Source organism: Drosophila tropicalis, unplaced genomic scaffold, assembly GCF_018151085.1.
Source record: "Drosophila tropicalis isolate 14030-0801.00 unplaced genomic scaffold, ASM1815108v1 contig_258, whole genome shotgun sequence".
In the NCBI taxonomy this organism is placed as follows: domain Eukaryota; kingdom Metazoa; phylum Arthropoda; class Insecta; order Diptera; family Drosophilidae; genus Drosophila; species Drosophila tropicalis.
This window is the reverse complement of record NW_027172710.1, coordinates 2,107,594-2,127,936: the sequence shown is the minus strand read 5'-3', so window position 1 is coordinate 2,127,936 and position 20,343 is coordinate 2,107,594. Positions and strand designations below refer to the sequence as shown.

The window sequence follows — 20,343 nt, the reverse complement described above, 5'->3', positions numbered from 1 at the left end:
GCCCACATTCATGCCATCACCTGGAGCTACTTCGGAAGGAGGCAGTTGGAGTATACATCCGATGCTGGAAGCGTGCTGCATTCCATATCTGGCGGGGTTCCCCAAGGATCCGATCTGGGCCCTTTGCTATGGAACATAATGTATGATGGCGTCCTGAGGTTAACACTCTGTGATAGCTGTCAACTAGTAGTCTATGCAGATGATGTTGCACTAGTCGTCGTTAAAAAAGAGATTAAGCAAGCAGAGGCTGCAGCAAACATGGCCATCGCAAATATAGTAGAATGGCTGGGCTCCGTGGGACTCAAATTAGCGGCGCAAAAAACAGAGGCCGTTCTAATTTCAAGCAGGAAACTTGTTGAGACAGCACAAATTACTGTTGAGGGGACTACGGTCCAGTCCAAAAGAGCTATCCGCTATCTTGGCGTGTGGATAGACACTCGACTAACCTTTCGAGAACACCTAGCAAACATTCAGGAGAAGGCATCTGTATGCGTGCGTTCGCTGTCAAGGATCCTCTTAAACACGAGGGGTCCAAAACAAGAGACGAGAAAGCTGCTGACGACAGTACACAGCTCCATTGTACTTTATGCGGCTCGGATCTGGAAATCGGCTTTATTAGTAGAAAGCTACAGCAGGGGCATACGGTCAACCAACAGACTTTGTGCACTCAGAGTCTGCTGCGCGTTTAGAACGGTATCTGACGACGCAGTATTAGTGTTAGCTGGGATGTTGCCACTTGACATTTAGGCGGATGAAGACACAGTCGTAGCTGCAGCACCTAGTGATAAGCCCTCGAAGAAACTGGCACGCGCACAGGCTAGAGGCAGAAGCCTAATAACATGGCAGAGAAGATGGGATGCGTCACAGAAGGGCAGATGGACCCACCTGCTGATCCCAAATATAGAGAAGTGGTTAGGCAGAAAGCATGGGTCAGTAAATTTCTACCTAACCCAGATACTAAGCGGTCATGGATGCTTTAGGCAATATCTCCATCGCTTTGGACACGAAGAATCGCCTATGTGCACAGTCTGCAGCGATAGCAGCGTAGAAGACGCACAACATATTCTTTTCAGGTGTCGGCGCTATGAGTCCCAAAGAAGGCAGCTAGAACTCACTGCAGGGGCTGGATTAACGGGGAAAAACCTCGTGGATTCAATGGTTGGCAACCCACAAACATGGGAAGCGGTCAACAGCTTTGCAGCATATGTAATGCGGGATCTACGACAATCCGAACGCATGAGATCTGGAGCGTCGTAGAAAGAGCCACCGACCCTAGGAAGCAATTCCCACGAAGACGTCCCCTAGGATCAAGCTCCCTTTATGACATCTTTTTCCTATGTATATATCTCTCTATACTATCTATACCTATCAATAAAATAATAAAAAAAAAACATCAATCTTTCGAACACATACACACGCATAAATTTTTTTTTCGCACACGCGTAGGGGTTCTGATGCACTCCCCTATTGGGTAATTTAAAACTTTAGACAAATACGTCCGATCAGTTGGAATTCACGTGGAGGAAAGAAAGAACACTTTTCCAAAAACAACGCTGTCCAATAAGTCTCTTTTGCCATATTTTTCCTATTGTTTTATCCAAACTCCATTTATAGAAAATAATGTAAAGCAATGTAAAATAAACCGATCAGCTGTGTGGCGTTGCCACTTAGTTCACTCCTTTTTCAGCTGGTTACCTAAATTTCGATTCTCACCACTTTAGTAAATATCGATAACAACACCAAAAATACTAAATAATCGAAATCAGTTGAATTTTAAAATAACTGAAATTCCTGTACATTACAACTTGGTCCGCAAATTTTGCCGTCATTAAGAAAATTCGTGCTCAGCAACCACACGATCATATTGACACATCAAATTGGACCATACCTACTTATATCAATCTAGCCGATCCGTATTTCAACGAGCCCCACTAGATATACATTTCAATAAACACGAGTGGGCTGTTGCAGCAATATTTAATGGTCAGCAATGCTTAGGCTAAAACATGCCATATTTAATCAACACAGAATATGAATAGATAGTTGGTGGAAATTTGGAAACTACACACAAAAAGCCTCAACAGCAATGTTTATTGCTATACGTCAACCCATCACTTGATCTTCTAGTTAAAAGATTTTGGGAAATTGAATTGTGTGAGTTTGTTGGTAACCGGCAAAACAAAAAATAACAAGAATGCGAAACCCAATTTTGTAAAAATGCATGTGCAAAATCTGATGGAAGAATCCAAGTTCGACTTCCATTTAAAAAACCCCCAGAAAAATTAGGAATGTCTTAGGTCAACGCAGTACGGCGTTTCAAATCATTAGGAAATAAAGGAAACAACTAAAACAAGCCCATGTGGATTTCATCGACGAGTATATAATACTTGTCCACATGTCTCTCAAACCTGTTGCAAACCAGAACAAACCGAATTATTACATACCACTTCATTGCGTGTTGCGTCCGCACAGCGTTACTAGGAAACTTAGTGTTTGATGCTTCGGCTAAAACATCATCGGGAAAATCATTAAACGACCTTCTAATAATTGGCCCCACAATTCAAACAGGACATAATACTACCATTTCTATCATTCCGTCTGAATAGGTATGCACTTACAGTTACATAGCATTGTATGGCGACTAACAATATCAGAAGAAATAAAAACTTATGAGCTTAACACCGTAACATATGGCATGTCAGCTGCACCCTTCTTAGATAACAGAGGTGTTCATCATATTGCCGAATTGTATGTACATGATCATCCTATAGGTGCTGAAACATTACGCAACGACTTATATGTGGATGACTATGGCTATGTGAATCATAAGTCATTTTTCGGTGCAAAATTCTTATTCAAGACTTGACACTCAAGGACTTAGATTGGGATGAGACTGTCGATGGTCAAATTAAGGAAAGATAGAAAGAACTATTGCAGGACCTTAAAGACTTACCAAATCTACAAATCCCACCATACGAGAACACATCATAGACGTATCGATGCGAAACACAAAGATTTCCTGACGCAGAACGCGGATTCTCGCAGATTCTCGGGGTTGCCGGACTTCAGGCTTCACTCTGTTCACGCTGCGATACATGTACGAAACAATCAGAAGATATGTATCTCAGACGCAAAGACCAAAGCTGTTAAAAACTTCCTATGCTCAGTACGAACAAGTGGCCCATATGACACCAGGCCCGGGCCTGTTACGAATGACCCTAAGTAAAGTTAATGTTACAACCTCTACCCACTCCGACCTAAGGGCATAGGCGTATTACATATATGAACATAAATTAAACTAAAAAAATATACAATATTAAATTTAATAAGATAATAGGTTACATATAAACAGAAAACAGGATACGTCTCCTTCTAGATGGAACAGAAATGTTAATTTGGCTCAACAGCTCGGAAGAGTCAATTTCACCATTCAAAAGTTTGTAAAGAAAAGTTACACCAAGCATAGTTCTACGATTAGTTGAAGAAGGAAGGTTAATTAACTAAAGTCGACTAGAATAATCGAATCTGTCTTCAAGTGTGGTGCCGATTGATCTCCCCTTCGGTGTTGAGTTTATTTGCGTCGAAGTTACATGTTCTAACTTTAGCCTATATATCTCTTGTTCATATATTCCTCCAGCTTCTGATATCATGATCTACGTGCACCATGCTGATGCTTTACGAACTATTTTTGGTCGTCTTAAAGATCATGATGTTTTTATAGTTTTAGGTGATTTTAACTTGCCTAATATTTCTTGGCTTGTTGATGATAATCTATCTTTCTTAATTCCTTCATCTCAACATGTTTTTCTTGATAGCCTACTTGAATGTCCACTATATAAGTTGAATTCTTTCCTTAACTGTTCTAAAAGAATCCTTAATCTTATTTTTGTCTCTGATCCCACTGTTAGTGCTGTATCGCAAACACAGCCACTAGTGAAACCTGAAGATCCTTATCATCCTACCATTGAAGTTACTATTTCTTACAATTCCGTTACTAATTTATTTAAAAACATCTCAAATTCTCGTCGTAGATGTTTTCGTAAAACAAATTGCAATCTTCTTAACAGCCTTATTTTCTCTTTTGATTGGTCGTTTCTATTTGAGTGCTGCGATATAGATTGTGCAGTGAAGTTTTTCTATTCTGCTCTTAATTCTCTAATTGATAAATGCGTTCCTTATGTGAATGTCTCTACCGTCTCCAGCTCGCCAGTCTGGTTCACACGTAGGCTCTCTAATCTTCGTAACATTAAATCGAGATATTTTAAAAGATTTAAAAAAACTCGTTCGCGACTTGACTATGCAAATTATTGTATAGCCAAATCTCAATTTTGTCTTTTAAATACTCAATGCTACAACAATTATCTCGTTCGCTGTAAGGCTGAATTTTATAAGAACCCCAAAATATTTTACAACTTTGTCAATTCCAAAAGACGCTCTAATGTACTACCTTCCACCTTCAGACTTAACGACCAGTCTGCTAATAATGATTTAGATATTGCAGATCTGTTTGCTAAATTTTTTCAGTCGACATATTCTACTACTGTTTCGGATCCCACACCCTATCCCTTTTCAATCCCACATTTAAATTGTATGTTTTTTCCCAGTATTACTGAAGACTGTATTCTCTCTAGCTTGTCATCTATGAAGTCTTCCTTCGTTCCCGGGCCTGATGATATACCTAGTTGCATCCTTAAAATGTGTTCTATTTCCCTATCTAAGCCTTTAGCTTGGTTATTCTTTATATCGAGTGAGAATTGTAGATTTCCTGATATTTGAAAGGAGTCTTTTATTATTCCGCTTTTTAAAAAGGGTAGCAAATCGGATGTTTCCAACTACCGTGGCATTGCCAAACTTTCGGCAATACCTAAACTGTTTGAGAAAATTATTACGTCTTCTCTTCAACATCTATCCAGATCCACTATTTCTCCTTGTCAGCATGGTTTCATGAAAGGTCGTTCGTCGCTTACCAACCTTTTAGAATTGACTACCCTTGTACACCATGGCTTCCGTAAAAAGTGTCAAACTGATGTTATTTATACTGACTTCAGTAAGGCGTTTGATACGGTTGATCATTCTTTGCTTCTCGCGAAACTTAACATCATGGGTTTTTCACCAAAATTATTGGGTTGGTTAAAGTCGTATCTTATTGGCAGAACCCAAAAGGTGTCTTTTCGTTCCTCGATATCTAAAACTGTTCGAGTTACGTCAGGTGTACCCCAAGGCAGTCATCTGGGCCCACTATTATTTACATTGTTTATAAATGATTTGCCTTTGGCCTTGGCTCATTCACGCGTGCTCATGTTTGCGGATGACGTCAAGATTTGTTATTCCTATAATAATCCTTCTTTCCAACAGTACTTGCAATCAGATCTCGATGCGTTCTGTGATTGGTGCCACGTTAATAAATTACACCTTAATGCCTCTAAGTGTTCTTTTATGACTTTCAGTCGTTTGTCTCCGCTCCTAGCTCATTACTCTATTAAGTCTGTTCTGTTAGATTGTGTTCCATCATTCAAAGACTTAGGCGTTATGTTTGACCCTAAACTTTCATTTAATGTTCATATTTCTTCAATTGTCAACAGAGCAAACAGCCTTCTCGGCTTCATTAAACGTTGGGCCAAAGAATTTGATGATCCCTATGTAACAAAGGTTTTATACACTTCGTTAGTTCGCCCTACTCTAGAATATTGCTCGCCAGTGTGGAACCCGCAATATGATGTTCACCAGCGTAGTATTGAATCGGTACAGAAGCAATTCCTTAAGTTTGCGCTACGCGGTCTAAATTGGGACCCGGTTCTTCGCCTACCTTCTTATTCTGACAGACTTCTTCTTATTAATCTTCCTTCACTTTATAACCGTAGGCTTGTTTTCGGCATTCTCTTTCTCCATAAACTAGTCAACGGCGTAGTCATTTCTACCAATTTACTAGATACGCTGTATTTTTGTGTTCCCTCACGTCGGACCAGAAACTTTTTTCCTATTCACCTTAGTAGATGTCTGACTAACTACTCTCTTCACGAACCTCTTCGTGTTCTTTGCCAATCTTTTAACAACCTTTCTCACCTTATCTCTCCTCATCTTTCTGTCACTTCTCTTCGCGCTATACTTTTTAATCATCTACAGCGAAACCAATGAAAATATTCTGGACTTGGATTGGCTGCAACTCATCCCTGGCCACATTGGCTGAGAATCGGGGCATAGCTGGCACCTTGTGCAAATAAAACACCTCCACCGGGCCGGGGATGTTTAGTTGTGTATAAAGCTAAGCTACCTTCTTCATTTAATTACTATCTTTCTTTAGCTTAAGCTTTTTCGTCGACTGCTGTGTTAGTTGACGTAAATAAAAAATAAATAAATAAATAAATAAATTAAGATGGAAGTTGTACAGTTGGATCCCAGCGCAAATCACGAAAGGCAAAGAGTAAAACCTTTTTTTTGTACAGATTCTAATTTGTTTTGATAAAACTCATATTGAGGAGACCAAACACAAGATCCATACTCCAAAATGGGGCGGACGAAGTAAAAAGTATTTTGGTAGTATTTGGATCCTTGAACTCCTTCGACCAGCGCTTTATAAAGCCAAGAACACTCCTAGCCCTACTAACAGTAGTCGATATATGCTGATTAAAACTAAATTTGTGATCTATTTAGATCCCTAAATCTTTTACAACCAAATAAGTATTATTAATTCTTTCTAACGGGAAATTATTTAAAAAGTAACTCGTTAATTGGGAAGAACCTCGATAAAAAGACATAACTTTGCACTTAGAACAGTTCAGAGATAACAAGTTAACCCTACACCACCCCTGAAAAGCATTCAGGTCAGCGTGCAAGGTATGACATGAGAGAGAGACTACGATGCGATTAGCGATTTTTACATCATCGGCATACATAAGAACTCTGGAATTTAAAAGAACGGTGTGGAGATCATTAATAAAAATGGTGAATAGTAATGGGTCAAGGGTCAACGGGTCAACTGCCCTGTGGAACTCCCGATTCAACACAAATGATCTTAGAAAGAGAGGACCTAAAAAGAACCCTCTGCCTCCTATTGCTTAGATATTGTGAAATCCAAGCAAGCAGAGCATCCGGAAAGCCAACTAAATTCAGCTTATGTAATAGTAAGGCATGGTTTACCGAATCGAAAGCCTTACTGAAATCCGTATATATAACATCAGTTTGCTTTTGTTTCTTAAAACCTTAGATTACAAAAGATGTAAACTGTAAAAGGTTAGTTGTGGTAGACCTATTCTTGACAAACCCATGCTGGTATGGCGAAAAAATAGATTTACATAAATGCTGTATTTGAGACGTCATAATTTTCTCAAACAGTTTAGGTATCGCTGACAATTTAGAAATTCATCTGTAATTAGTGACGTCGGATTTATTGCCACTTTTGTGAAGAGGTAAAATAAACGAATCCTTCCATATAGTTGGAAACTCGGACAGTGTAATGGACAACTCAAAAACCTTAAGCAAAGGCGAGCACAATGATTCCGCACAGAACCTCAGGACACAAGTGGGAATACCGTCTGGGCCCGGTGAGTATTCCTGCCTAATGGTCATTAGTTCCTTAGCTAACGAACTTTGCGTTATAATAGGATTAAGAATGCAGTTAAATTTCGTTACAGGATATGGATATATCTGACTAGAGTTGTACTTAGTGGATATGTACGTAGTCGAGAAGAAGAAAGCAAATAAATTAGAAATAGATTGATCAGAATAGGCCGAATCATTATTAAAAACTGCAAACGATGGAAGGGAGATAGAATTTCGCTTTGAGTTCACGAAACTGTAGAACTCTTTAGGATTTTCGGAGAATTGCAACTTGCAACGTTGTAAGTAATTATTATAGCATTTAGAATTAGAAGCAATAAAATTCGATTTGGCAACCAAGTAACGAGAAAGATCCGATGATAGATCCGTGACTTTATACTTTTTGTAATACCTAGACTTAAGATTCTTCAGTTTTGACAGCCCCCGCGTAAACCATGGTGATTTTTGCGTCACCACAGGAGACACTAGGGGTACACAGTCATTAAAGATTGAGTCGACAGTGGTATAAAATAAAGAAATGGCGGAATTCATATCCGTACAAGTGTATAAATTAGTCCAATCGGTATTAAGAAAGGTATTGTTTAGTGCGAAAAAGTCAGTCTTCCGAAAACATCGAGTGCGTACTGTTTAAGAATAAACATCGTGTTCATCTGAAATGGCTTCACCAAATCAGATTGAACAAAGAAATATACAAAACATAAAACAAAAATAGCTGATACAGATTAATATTTCAAGTATGGCTTAAAAACCAAACAAAACATGCATCCACACTGTGTGGAAAAGCACTTAAGATTTAACAACGGCGCAATATCAAGTCGCCAACGCTGTGCATGACATAAACAAGCATTAATATAAACATTAGAGTAAGCATTTTTAAGAACAATTGTCCCCTCTCAGAGTCTAAGAATTCTTTGATATACACAAGACCTTTTTTTAATAAAATCAGTTCATAATTTGAATTCAAGTGATGAAGATGGGCTTTTAGTTTTTGCGGTGCTGAAATCCTCTTCATTTTGGTCCTTCGAGAAAAAGGGAACTCTGTAGTTTTCCCCCACCAGTGGTAAGAGACTCAGAGAATGACTCAGCTCATTAAAGTCTGAATTCTTCTGATAAGATCAGCTAAAGGTAGCAAAATAAATTAACTCTTTTTTTCCCTCACCAGTGGTAAAAGACAGAGTATAAAATAAAAGCAAAATATTATTGCTTAATAAAAAAAAATGTGCGTGCGTTCGAATTTAAAGGCAGTTTGGCTAGCGGAGCAACTGTAGTAAAAACGGCAAAAAAAAAGTGCGTGCGACCGAATATATAAAGACAGTTTGGCTAGTCGAGCAACTGCAATAATTTCGGCGGCGGTAAAAAAAAGAAGAACTATATAAACTTGGTATGTGGCGTATTCGAAGCCTAATATCGAAAAAAAAAGGTTAACTAGCGTTTATGTATGTATATACACTATATGTAGTTGCAAGTCGGCAACTACCAACAGCAGCAGAGCAACAAGATACATAGCTGCAAAGAAGAAACTGAAGAACGTACAGTGGCAGTATAAGAAATTCCGGTGCGATGTCCGGCACCGGTTCCGCCTGAGCCCATAGGCCCTGGACAACTGCAGCTGAGCGACGAAACAGTAAAAAATAAAAAGGCGAACTCTACCCAGTGGTGGGCAAGCAGCAGCGAACAGGATCATCAGATAAGATATAAATTAAAATAGTCATAAGTACTTACATCAACCTACATATTTTATTATTATCATTATATAATTGTTTCGATATCCAAATATACGTATAAGTTAAAATGTTCACTAATAAGGCTGCAAAAGTGTTGGAGAAGCAGGCAGAGTTACATATCAGGTTAAGGCAGTTAGAAGCACTAGATCCTAGAAACATAACTAGCAAAGTTGTAGAGGAAGTAAAAGAGATAAGGAAGCAATGGATACCTAATAACAAAAATTTGATCCAGACTGCTCCAAGTTTCGATCACGATTATTGCAGAAATAAAATACATGAAGAAGCGTTAACGATAGTTGCCAAAATTATACCTATAGGAGAGTCAGAAAAACCACGCAGTAAGTCGGTGTGCGTTGAAGCAGGAGAGAACAGTGCAGAGATGTTTGAAGATAGCAAAGGAGAGTCGCGCGGGGATGCGTGCGAGGTACTGACAAGTAATGCAAGACTTAAGAATACTATGGATGATTTAGAATTCGATGTCCGGAATTCGCTATCAGTGTTAGAAATGAAAATGAACAATAGGGAAAATTGTAAGAGTGAGAATGTTACCGTGAGAGGCGAACTACCGGTGTTGCCAAAGATTCAGGTACCCACATTTGCTGGAGAGGCTAGAGAATGGGACCTGTTTGTAGAGTTATTTATTGAATTAATTGAAAAAAGAGAAGATTTAAGTCTTGCTCTTAAATTTAACTATTTAAAATCTGCATTAAAAAGCGAAGCAAGGAGCATGGTAGCTCATCTATTGTCAGGTTCAGCTGACAACTATAGTGCCGCTTGGGAACTGTTAACCAAGCGGTATAAAAATAATTAATTAAATTAATTAATGAGTCAATACACTTAATTAAAATTAAAGCAAATTTGTCCGATGAAGTTGACGTCATATTCGCTCAACACATACTTCGAAAATTTGACAGAGATACTCTACAATTGTATGAGAGTCAGATTAGAAAAACTAGGCAGATACAATTGCTATCTGATGTCATGGAGTACTTGGAGCAAAGATATTGTTCGCTAAGTGCCATGGGTAAAGTAGAGAAAAAACCGTTACAAAAACCACGGGTTCGGTGTTCGAAGATAATTGTCCGATTTGCAAAGTTGCAGGGCATAGGCGTATAAGTGCTATAAATTTAAAGGTTTGACACCTATGGAAAGGTATGAAATGGCCAAAAAAGTACAGATTTGCACAAGATGCTTGAACCATTCAAGCAATAAAGTATGCACAAATGAAAAGGTCTGTTCATTGTGTAGTAAGGGTCACCATACCTTACTCCATTTTGACGAAAAACAGGAGAAAGTTAATACTTGTTTAACGGCACAATCAACACTGTTGGCTACAGCTCTAATACAAGTAAAAAATGTAAATGGAGGATATAAGACTCTAAGAGCCCTTATTGATAATAGCTCACAGAGTACCATTTTGTCTGAAAAGGCGGCTCAAATACTAAATTTACATAAAATTAAAGAATATACAGAAATAAGTGGCGTGTCATCAATAAAATCCAAAAAATCAAAATATAAGGTAAAAATAGATGTGAGGGCGCGGAATCCACGGGATAAACTTCTTAAGGTTGAGGCAATTGTATTGCCAAAGTTAATGAAAGCTCTTCCATTAAAAAGGGTAAGCGTGGATATGTCAAAATGGCAATCCTACGTACTTGCTGATCCTACCTTTAATAAACCTGGTAAGGTTGATATAATTATGGGGGTAAACGTATATACCCAAATCATAAAAGAAGGAGTTACAAAGATTGATGGCCCACTAGGTCAAAATACTCAATTTGGTTGGATCGTCTCGGATGCAACAAATCAAAAAGTAATAAAAAAGCTTTGGGAAAAGAAGAAGAATGGTAATAGTGAGGATAAATACAAGACAATGCAAAACAAACTCAACCACAAAACTCAAGAAACAAGTCCGCATTTGACTCCCCCGGGAGGACCTCACCTTAGAGGTAAGATAAAAGCTGAGGTAAAAGAAATAGGTTTTCAAAGTAATAAAGAAATAAGTTTATGTCCCCCGGCAGGACCTCAGTTTGGAGGTAGAGTAAAATCTGGGGAAGAAAAGGTGTATATCCCAGAGCCAGTACAAAATGAAAATATTCAGATGGCAATGGTTAAATTAAATAATGATCATCTTAAAAATAGTGACAAAATAGATTCCGGTAACAATTTGTCCGAGTCTATAGTACAAAAAAGGCAGATATTGCAAAATGTTCATAAAGGCAACATTTAAACAGAATAAACGCTCAAAGTTCAGCTATCAGCGAAATGTCAAAACAGTGGAGCAAAAGCCGAGAGGTAGAAGTAGTTGGTCTTCAAAGTCTCCACCATATCAAAAGGCTAGAAGTCAACACAGTAATACACATCAGGAGTGGGTAGATATCCCGAAACAAAAATTGTTAAGCATCGGGCGATATTAGTAAACCAATTCGGTAAATCATACAAATTAATAGGAAGTCAGTTTATAAGAAGGATAACATTGATTTGCTAGGGTTAACTTTTCTCATGTAGCTCGTCATGCTTCTTTAACAACAGTTATAGTACTAATGAAAACATAGCAGAATGTTTAAGAATAAACATCGTGTTCATCTGAAATGGCTTCACCAAATCAGATTGAACAAAGAAATATACAAAACATAAAACAAAAATAGCTGATACAGATTAATATTTCAAGTATGGCTTAATAACCAAACAAAACAAAACACTTAAGATTTAACAACGGCGCAATAACAAGTCGCCAACGCATTTTTAACAACAATTGTCGCCGTTTGTTAATAAAATCGGTTCATAATTTGAATTCAAGTGATGAAGATGGGCTTTTAGTTTTTGCGGTGCTGAAATCCTCTTCACGTACCGTAACATCACACTCGGAGATGGGCTCGCGGCTGGGAAACTCAATAGATAACTCTAAAGATGGATGATAACTATCCTCTGGTAACACCATTGGACTAATAATAGACGTAGTCGTAAAACGCTCAGTACGAACAAGTGGCCCATATGAAACCAGGCCCGGGCCTGTTACGAATGACCCTAAGTAAAGTTAATGTTACAACCTCTACCCACTCCGACCTAAGGGCATAGGCGTATTACATATATAAACATAAATTAAACTAAAGAAATAGAAAATATTAAATGTAATGAGATAATTGGTTACATATAAAAAGAAAACAGGATAGGTTAAAATAAAGATGATTACAACTAATTACGAGCGGGGAAGGACAAGATCGCAGGTTTTATACCCGGAAGCGATGTGCCAAAGTCTGTTGTAGTCACTACATAGTAAACGAAAAGGTTCATGCAGAGACAAGTTAGTTGTACAAGTGGGAAGTATAAGCGGTGTGAAATTGCGGGTCCTTCTAGATGGAACAGAAATGTTAATTTGGCTCAAAAGCTCGGAAGAGTCAATTTCACCATTCAAAAGTTTGTAAAGAAAAGTTACACCAAGCATAGTGCTACGATTAGTTGAAGAAGGAAGGTTAATTAACTGAAGTCGACTAGAATAAGATGGAAGTTGTACAGTTGGATCCCAGCGCAAATCCCGAAAGGCAAAGAGTAAGAACTGTTTTTGTACAGATTCTAATTTGTTTTGAAAAAACACATATTGAGGAGACCAAACACAAGATCCATATTCTAATATGGGGCGGACTAAAGAAGTAAAAAGTATTTTGGTAGTATATGGATCCTTGAACTGCTTCGACCTAGTTCAAGATACTTCACAAAAACTAGGATCAGAAGTTAAAATCAGATCAAGAAATCTGCCAGACGTATTAAAAATCGAATTTAGCTGGGCCAACGAAAGCTCAAGCAGACCATCAATAAAATCGTGACACCCAAAAGGCAGCAACGTTTTGCTACTATTAAGTGTTGACCAAGTCGTAGTGGGCAGGTTAAAGTCCCCAAGGACAATTAATAAGTCTCTGTCAGAAAGTAGTTGAAGTATAAATTTAATAGAATCTAAGTGTAGCGAGTAGGTTGGCCATTCCGATTGAGGCGGAATGTAAGAACAGGTAACAAAAATGGAAAAACGAGTAAAAGATACCTTAACGCATATAAATTCGATACTACTTGAGTCAGGTATTGTTATCAGACCCGATGATAGGGCGGAATCTACAGCAATAAGAACTCCATCACCCCTACAATCAGTACGATCACGTCTAAAAATATTGAAATTGGTTTTAACCAAGTCTCAGTAAAGACAATTAGGTCAAAATCAAAAGACATCATCTCAGTTGTTGGATCATGAGTTACTTGGAGCGGACCCTCATGGATAACCAAACCACAATCGGAATGTCCACTATCTGAACCACAAGGCCAAAGCTTTACTGACATGGCGACTAAGAAACGACGCCAGCCAATTACTGTGCTTCATGGAATGCTTGAGAAGAGCATTCACGAGTTATTAATCAACACGTTATCGTCCTGGAGACATCTCTTAAGGGTAACCAGCTACTGTTACCGATTCATAAAGCGACTTAGGTGCAAAGGTACAATCTTCGATAAAAAATTCCTTACATCTGTTGAGTTACAATTAGCACGATGTCTACTTCTGCAACACGTACAACGAAAGAGCTTTTCCAAGGACTATGAGAAGCTTAATAAACAAGGGCTGTTATCAATTAATTCTCGATTGATTCGGTGCAGCCCATTCCTTGACGAGAAATGGATTACACGAGTCGGAGGCCGAATCGAAAGATCATCCCTACACTACAATGTAAAGCATCCCATTCTACTGCCCAAGGAGTCGCCGATCAGCTTGTTATTAATTCGACACATTCATCAAACACATTTTCGTACTGGAGTCGATGCCACATTTACTATTCTTCGGCAACAATATTGGATCTAAAGCGCCAAGTGGTTTTTTAATGCAAGCCCTGCTTCTTGAAACGACGAGCAACTCATACTCAGCTAATGGGTAACTTGCCTCTACCAAGAGTTCAAGCAACTCCGTGTTTCCAGCATACTGGTCTAGACTATGCTGGTCCAATTGCAATCAAGGAGAGGAGGGTCGAACACCTTGTGATGGAAAGGCTTGGTTTGCCATATTTGTCTATCTCGCAACAAAGGCAATACACTTGGAGGTCGTAAGTGACTTAACAACTAACGCTTTCATTGCAGCATTTAAACGATTTATTTCTCGCCGAACGAGACCCACTGATCTCTACTCGGACAATGGTACCACGGTAAGGAACTTGCTAGTTTTGTCGCTGGTGAAGGCCTCACATGGCATTTTATACCGCCGTCTGCACCACACTTTGGAGGCATATGGGAATCTGGAGTGCGATCCGTGAAACTACATCTCCGTCGGGTCATTGGCGCTAAAGCACTGACTTTTGAGGAGTTGTCTACTGTGTTAGCGCAAGCTGTATCAAACTATCTGAGCCCTGTTATTTGGACATGACATTCAACCGTGTGGAGAGATGAAATGAACTTCAAGTTATGGTACAGGGGTTCTGGAAGCGCTGGTATATGGAATATCTCACGTCATTGCAAGACCGAAACAAATGGTCATCGAAAGAGAATAACCTATGTATTGGAACTCTTGTGGTGCTCAAGGAGCCATATCTTCCACCCACCAAATGGATCTTAAAACGAGTCTCTGCGGTCCATCCTGGAGACGATGGATAAATTCGGGTAGTTACTATAACTACTGCCCATGGATCTTACAAACGCCCTATCACCAAGTTAGCTGCCCTTCCTATGTGCTGAAATAATAGTTCAGGGGGAGCCTGTATGTTTCTGAATTATTATTATTATTATTATATCCGTTTACTTATAATGTAAAATTAAAAGTAAACTTAGCTTAGTGGCAACAAAGGCCTTATAACATGTTTATATTGAGGAAAAAAAGGAAAATTACAAATAAGTATGTATATATTTACAATGTGAGGTAATATGTACTTATGTAGTTAAATATTTAGATGAGCTCGTAAATTTGAATTGTATTCCACATTGTTAGTGCAGTAAGATAATTATCAAATTGCAGTCTCATACTACCAAGACATTGTTATCTAGTTCGCTTTTATCGATATGTAATCGATATCAGGTAAGAAGCTCAAGCAAAAGAAGACCATTGAATTGACCGGTTGTAACTTTATACAAATTGCAAATATATTGAACAATAAATCTACGTAACAATACTATTCACCATTTTTATAACCACCGTTCTTTTAAATTACAGAGTTCTTATGTATGCCGATAATGTAAAAATCGCTAATCGCATCGTAGTCTCTCTCATGTCATACCATGCAAACTGACCTGAATGCTTTTCAGGGGTGGTGTAGGGTTAATTTGTTATCTCTGAACTGTTCTAAGTGCAAAGTTATGTCTTTTTATCGAGGTTCTTCAAAATTAACGAGTTACTTTTTAAATGGGGGGGATCTTAATAGACCACAAACTTAGTTTTAATCAGCATATATCGACTACTGTTAGTAGGGCTAAGAGTGTTCTTGGCTTTATAAAGCGCTGGTCGAAGGGGTTCAAGGATCCATATACTACCAAAATACTTTTTACTTCTTTAGTCCGCCCCATATTGGAGTATGGATCTTGTGATTGGTTTCCTCAATATGAGTTTTATCAAAACAAATTAGATTACAGATGTGCAAAAACAGCTTTTACTCTTTGCCCTTCGTGATTTGCGCTGGGATCCAACTGTACAACTTCCATTTTATTCTAGTCGACTTCAGTAAATTAACCTTCCTTCTTCAACTAATCTTAGAACTATGCTTGGTGTAACTTTTCTTTACAAACTTTTGAATGGTGAGATTGACTCTTCCGAGCTTTTGAGCCAAATTAACATTTCTGTTCCATCTAGAAGGACCCGCAATTTCACACCGCTTATACTTTCCACTTGCACAACTACAACAGACTTTGGCACATTATCGGTTCCGAAACATCGCTTCCGGGTATAAAAACTGCGATCTTGTTATTCGTCGCTCGTAATTAGTTGTAATCATCTTTATTTTAACCTATCCTGTTTTCTCTTTATATGTAACCTATTATCTTATACATTTGATATTTTCTATTTCTTTAGTTTAATTTATGTTTATATATGTAAAACGCCTGTGCCCAGGCCGGGCCTGGTGTCATATGGGCCACTTGTTCGTACTGAGCGTTGTACAACTACGTATATTGATTGAAAAAAAAAAAAAAAAAATAGGCGGTCCCGCCTTAAACAGTCTAGCTAGGCAGTTGGTTTCCGAACCTACTGTAAAGAAGAAAAATCGACAACCGATTCGCCTGCCAACAACAACAACCAACACCATTCAGTATCTGCTGGTGTGTCAGAAAATTACCTTCATCCCTTAACCTAGTTGACCAGAACGTTAGAGGACTGAAATCTAAACTTCCTAATCTCCTAATTTTTCTTATTGAAAATCATTAAATTTTTTTTTTTTTTGTATTGGATTATTCTTATTGTGATGTTTCTAGGATCGAACCATTTGTTCTTCCCGATGACAAATTTCATCCTACATTAAATTTAACCAGAGAGCCGGGGCTACTTCGACCACGTCAAAGTTTGTATACCCTTGCAACCTTTTTTTGCAACTCTTTGCTTACCTATAGCTATCAAAGTGGACAAAAATTGTCTAAAAAGCCTAAACGTTGCGAAAGAATCTTTTAGCTCTGTAGCTCTTATGGTCTAGGAGGAGTTTGCGTTGATCCAGACAGACGGACGGACGGACATGGCTATTTGCACTCGTCTCGTCGTGCTGATCAAGAATATATATACTTTGTGTTGTAGAAATAAGATGTTTTTTTTTGTTGAACGGTAAAAACCGAATGCATTTTATTTGAAAAATGTTCTTGTGCTTAGCCTAGGAATTCTTAAGTATATAAGTTCTGCTGCTGCAGGCAGCATAACAAGACAGCGTAGTATGTATGTTTTTTTTTTTTTTTTTTTTTATTTCGTTTATTAATTTATTAATTTACTACAAGAAAACAAAAATACATATATATAGACTGCGTTTGATAGAAAGGGAGATGGCGAGTGATCCGGGACAGCACATGCGGTACCGCCTATTTGGCATTGCTTCGCATGCGGCCTTACCAGATTCTAGCCTTTCTCTCTCTGTCTAGCCTTCTGAGCTCCTTCATTATGGTAGCGGCGAACTTACTAGCCGCCTCCCAGTTCATAACATCAGCCAACATGAGCAGAACCAAGTTGTCCGCCGTGACTCTTTGTCCATTCTCGTCGCAAAGGCTCTGTCTCGCTTCGTCGTAGCGCGGGCAAAGAAATGCAACGTGGTGCGCGTCTCCGACTATTCCACTACCATACCATGTACATTCGTCTGCTGTATCGTGCCTAAACCGCTGCAGGTAGCTTCTAAAAGCGCCTCTGCCACCGGAATATGCTTTGTAGCCGCTGGTGCTGCCGGTTGCCCGTCTCTGAAGAAGAGCCGCTGGATGCGTCTGTTCTCTTGCCGTAGTACATGGCCTTGGACTCTCTGAATAGTTCGTCAATTGGCACCATGCTTGCTAGAACCAGTGCCGCCTCGTCCGACACCGTCCTAAAGACGCTGCACACCCTGATTGCGCTCAGCCTGTAAGTTGCCTCGAGGTCGCTGCGGTAGCTTTTTTTGTCCAGTGCATCGGCCCAGATAGGAGCGGCGTAAAGGGCTATCAACCTTGTGACACTCGTTAGCAGTCTTCTACGTCCCTCCTTGGGGCCTCGCGTGTTCATCATTATCCTTGAATGTGACCTTACAGAGACAAGGGCCCTTTGATTCGCGTACTCAAGGTGTTCGCGAAAGCACAGATGGGTGTCCAGCATAACTCCCAGGTACTTGATGGCCCTTTGCGACGGAATCCGGGTGGTACCGACCCATATCCCGGCCAATGTAACCACTAGGCAGTATTTCTTGGATCCGTCCCTCCATCTGAAATGGCGTCCGCCGCAATATTGACCACGCTGTTTATGGCGTCAGTAGTGGACCGTGCTTTCCTGAAGCCGAACTGCATTTCGGATAAGTCGCCATGTCGTTCGATTTCTTGCTGTATCCGAGCCCCTATGATAGATTCAAGGACCTTTCCTGCGGTATCTATCAGGCAGATTGGCCGGTATGAGGATGTCTCGCCCGATGGTTTGCCCGGCTTAGGGAGAAGCAATAGGTTCTGGCATTTCCAAATGCTCGGAAATTTTCGTTCTCGCAGGCACTGATTGTACATCTCCGCGAAAACTTCAGGGATAAGTGAGACAGCCAAACCATGAGCTCTGTTCGGGATAGCGTCTGGGCCAGGGGCCTTGTTCGGTCTCATCCTGCGGACTATGGAAATTACTTCCTCGCATGAGCACTCCTTTAATCTATCCTCGCAGTGACGAAGTGGATGGTCACGCAAAGCGTCCTCGCAGTTGGGAAAAAGAGTCGTCACGATCCGCTCTAGGAACAGTGGGTCGCAGGGGGTATCGAGTGGGTCCGAACGCAGTCTTTTGACTATCGTTTGGTACGCCTTGCCCGAAAGGGTCCTGCTCGGCCGTATCGCATAGCGATAGGAAGGCTTCTCTCTTGCTTGAGCTGATTTCTTTCTTCAGAAGTCTCCTCCGGAGTTGGTACTGGCTTTTTAGAGGCACGAACTGAGCGGTTCCTCTGGACCTTTGGTAAAGCCTTCTCGCTCTAAGGCAATTCCGCCTTGCCTCATCAATTTTTTCGTTCCACCAGCACACTAGCTTGTGGTGTCTACCGTACGACGTACGCTGCGCCATGCTACCTTCGCAGGCTGCTCTTAATATAGACATGACATGGATTGCGGAGTCTTCAGCGGTCGAGCGTACTTGCAGCCCCGACAGCTTCGCACGAAAAGTTCGTACATTTAGAGTGTTAGAGCGGAATGATTTTCGCTGTGGGAAAACTCGTTGCAACGCTCTAGGACGACCTGCCAGGGTAAGCAGTATGGCCTCGTGATCGCTCGCCGTGTAGAAATCACCGATACCCCATGATGACGACCTGGCGATAGTCTCGCTTGCGAATGTCAGGTCTATTATGGAACCAGTTCCCGCTCTGCTGAAGGTATTCCTGCCCCCTGTATTCAGCGTCTCAAGGTTGAGCGATGCCAAAGCCTCTAACAGGATACGTCCCCTTGCATCAGTTCTTGGGTAGCCCCAGTCAATAGCCCAGGCATTGAAATCGCCCGCAATAACGACTCGTGGCCGGCCTCTGGCATCCTCTACGAGGTCATACAAGACCTCACCAAAGCGAGCAATTGGTAAACTGGGTGGCAAGTAGCAGCTATAGAATACCAGATCATTGGCTCTGCTGAAATGTTGGAAGGACCTTGTGACTTGCAGCGGGCTTGATGTCCCACAAGACCATATTGCGGATCTCCTGTCGGCATCAGTCACCCACTTGGATGACTCTCCAGTAGAGTAGGGCTCGTTTAGAAGAGCTACATCGATTGACTGCTCTCTTATCGTCTGTTGCAGTGGTTTAGGTTCAGCTGCAGGATCTTCAGTGCTGACGAAGTCATTTGCGCGGCTTTGGGGTCCTCGAGTCGCCCCTTGCAGTGCATAGGAGGCTGCCTGCTAGGTGGTTTCTTGGACTCAGGCCTTGACCAGCACATAGGAAGCAATTGGCATCCTTTGCAGGACAATTGGCTGCTATATGGTCTGCTTCGCCGCATTTAAAGCAGCAACGTGACCTATCCTCCATGCTGGAGCATCATGCGGCTACATGGCCAACGGTAAGACACTTGAATCACCTCAGTGGCCGTTCTTCGAGTGCTCTAATGGGGCAATTTCCCCACCCTATCATCACAGAACCCAGATCTGTGAGCTTCTGGATTACCGCCTCTGGGGCCCTCACTATTGCCGTCTGCTAATTCCGCAGGCCCGGCCGTAGGCCCTTTACGGCGAGCGCGTTTTCTTCGACTTTAGCCTGTGAGGCTAGAGCTGTCAATAACTCCTCCCGAGTCGCTGCATCTAGGTTGTAGATCGCTATGGCTCTTTGCTCTCTGGTCACCATCTTGAGTACTTGGCTATAACTAAGCCCGTCGCTGGCCTCGATTAGAATTGCATCCGGTCTATGCTTGATTTTAAGTTTGGCCTGCATCGAGGAGGCTCCACGTCGAGGCT

General features: G+C 40.4%; 1 protein-coding gene across 1 annotated transcript; it reads right to left on the bottom strand.

Annotated features, from left to right (window-relative positions):
* Positions 1-17,601: 17,601 nt before the first annotated feature.
* LOC137572178 (uncharacterized) lies at positions 17,602-19,585 on the bottom strand. The gene is made up of 4 exons (XM_068283944.1): positions 19,547-19,585; positions 19,149-19,458; positions 18,232-18,655; positions 17,602-18,154 (listed from the first exon to the last, which is right to left on the bottom strand). The coding sequence occupies exons 1-4, from the start codon at positions 19,583-19,585 to the stop codon at positions 17,602-17,604; spliced, it is 1,326 nt and encodes a 441-aa protein (XP_068140045.1).
* Positions 19,586-20,343: the final 758 nt, after the last annotated feature.

What these genes read in the sequence shown, in the direction of transcription:
- LOC137572178 (XM_068283944.1), bottom strand. Translation starts at nt 19,585, where the DNA reads ATGGTCTTGTGGGACATCAAGCCCGCTGCAAGTCACAAG. An exon ending in CATACTGCTTACCCTGGCAG is followed by an intron (nt 18,656 to 19,148) that starts GTCGTCCTAGAG and finishes CACTGTTCCTAG; the next exon opens with AGCGGATCGTGACGACTCTT. An exon ending in GGCGACTTATCCGAAATGCA is followed by an intron (nt 18,155 to 18,231) that starts GTTCGGCTTCAG and finishes ACGCCATTTCAG; the next exon opens with ATGGAGGGACGGATCCAAGA.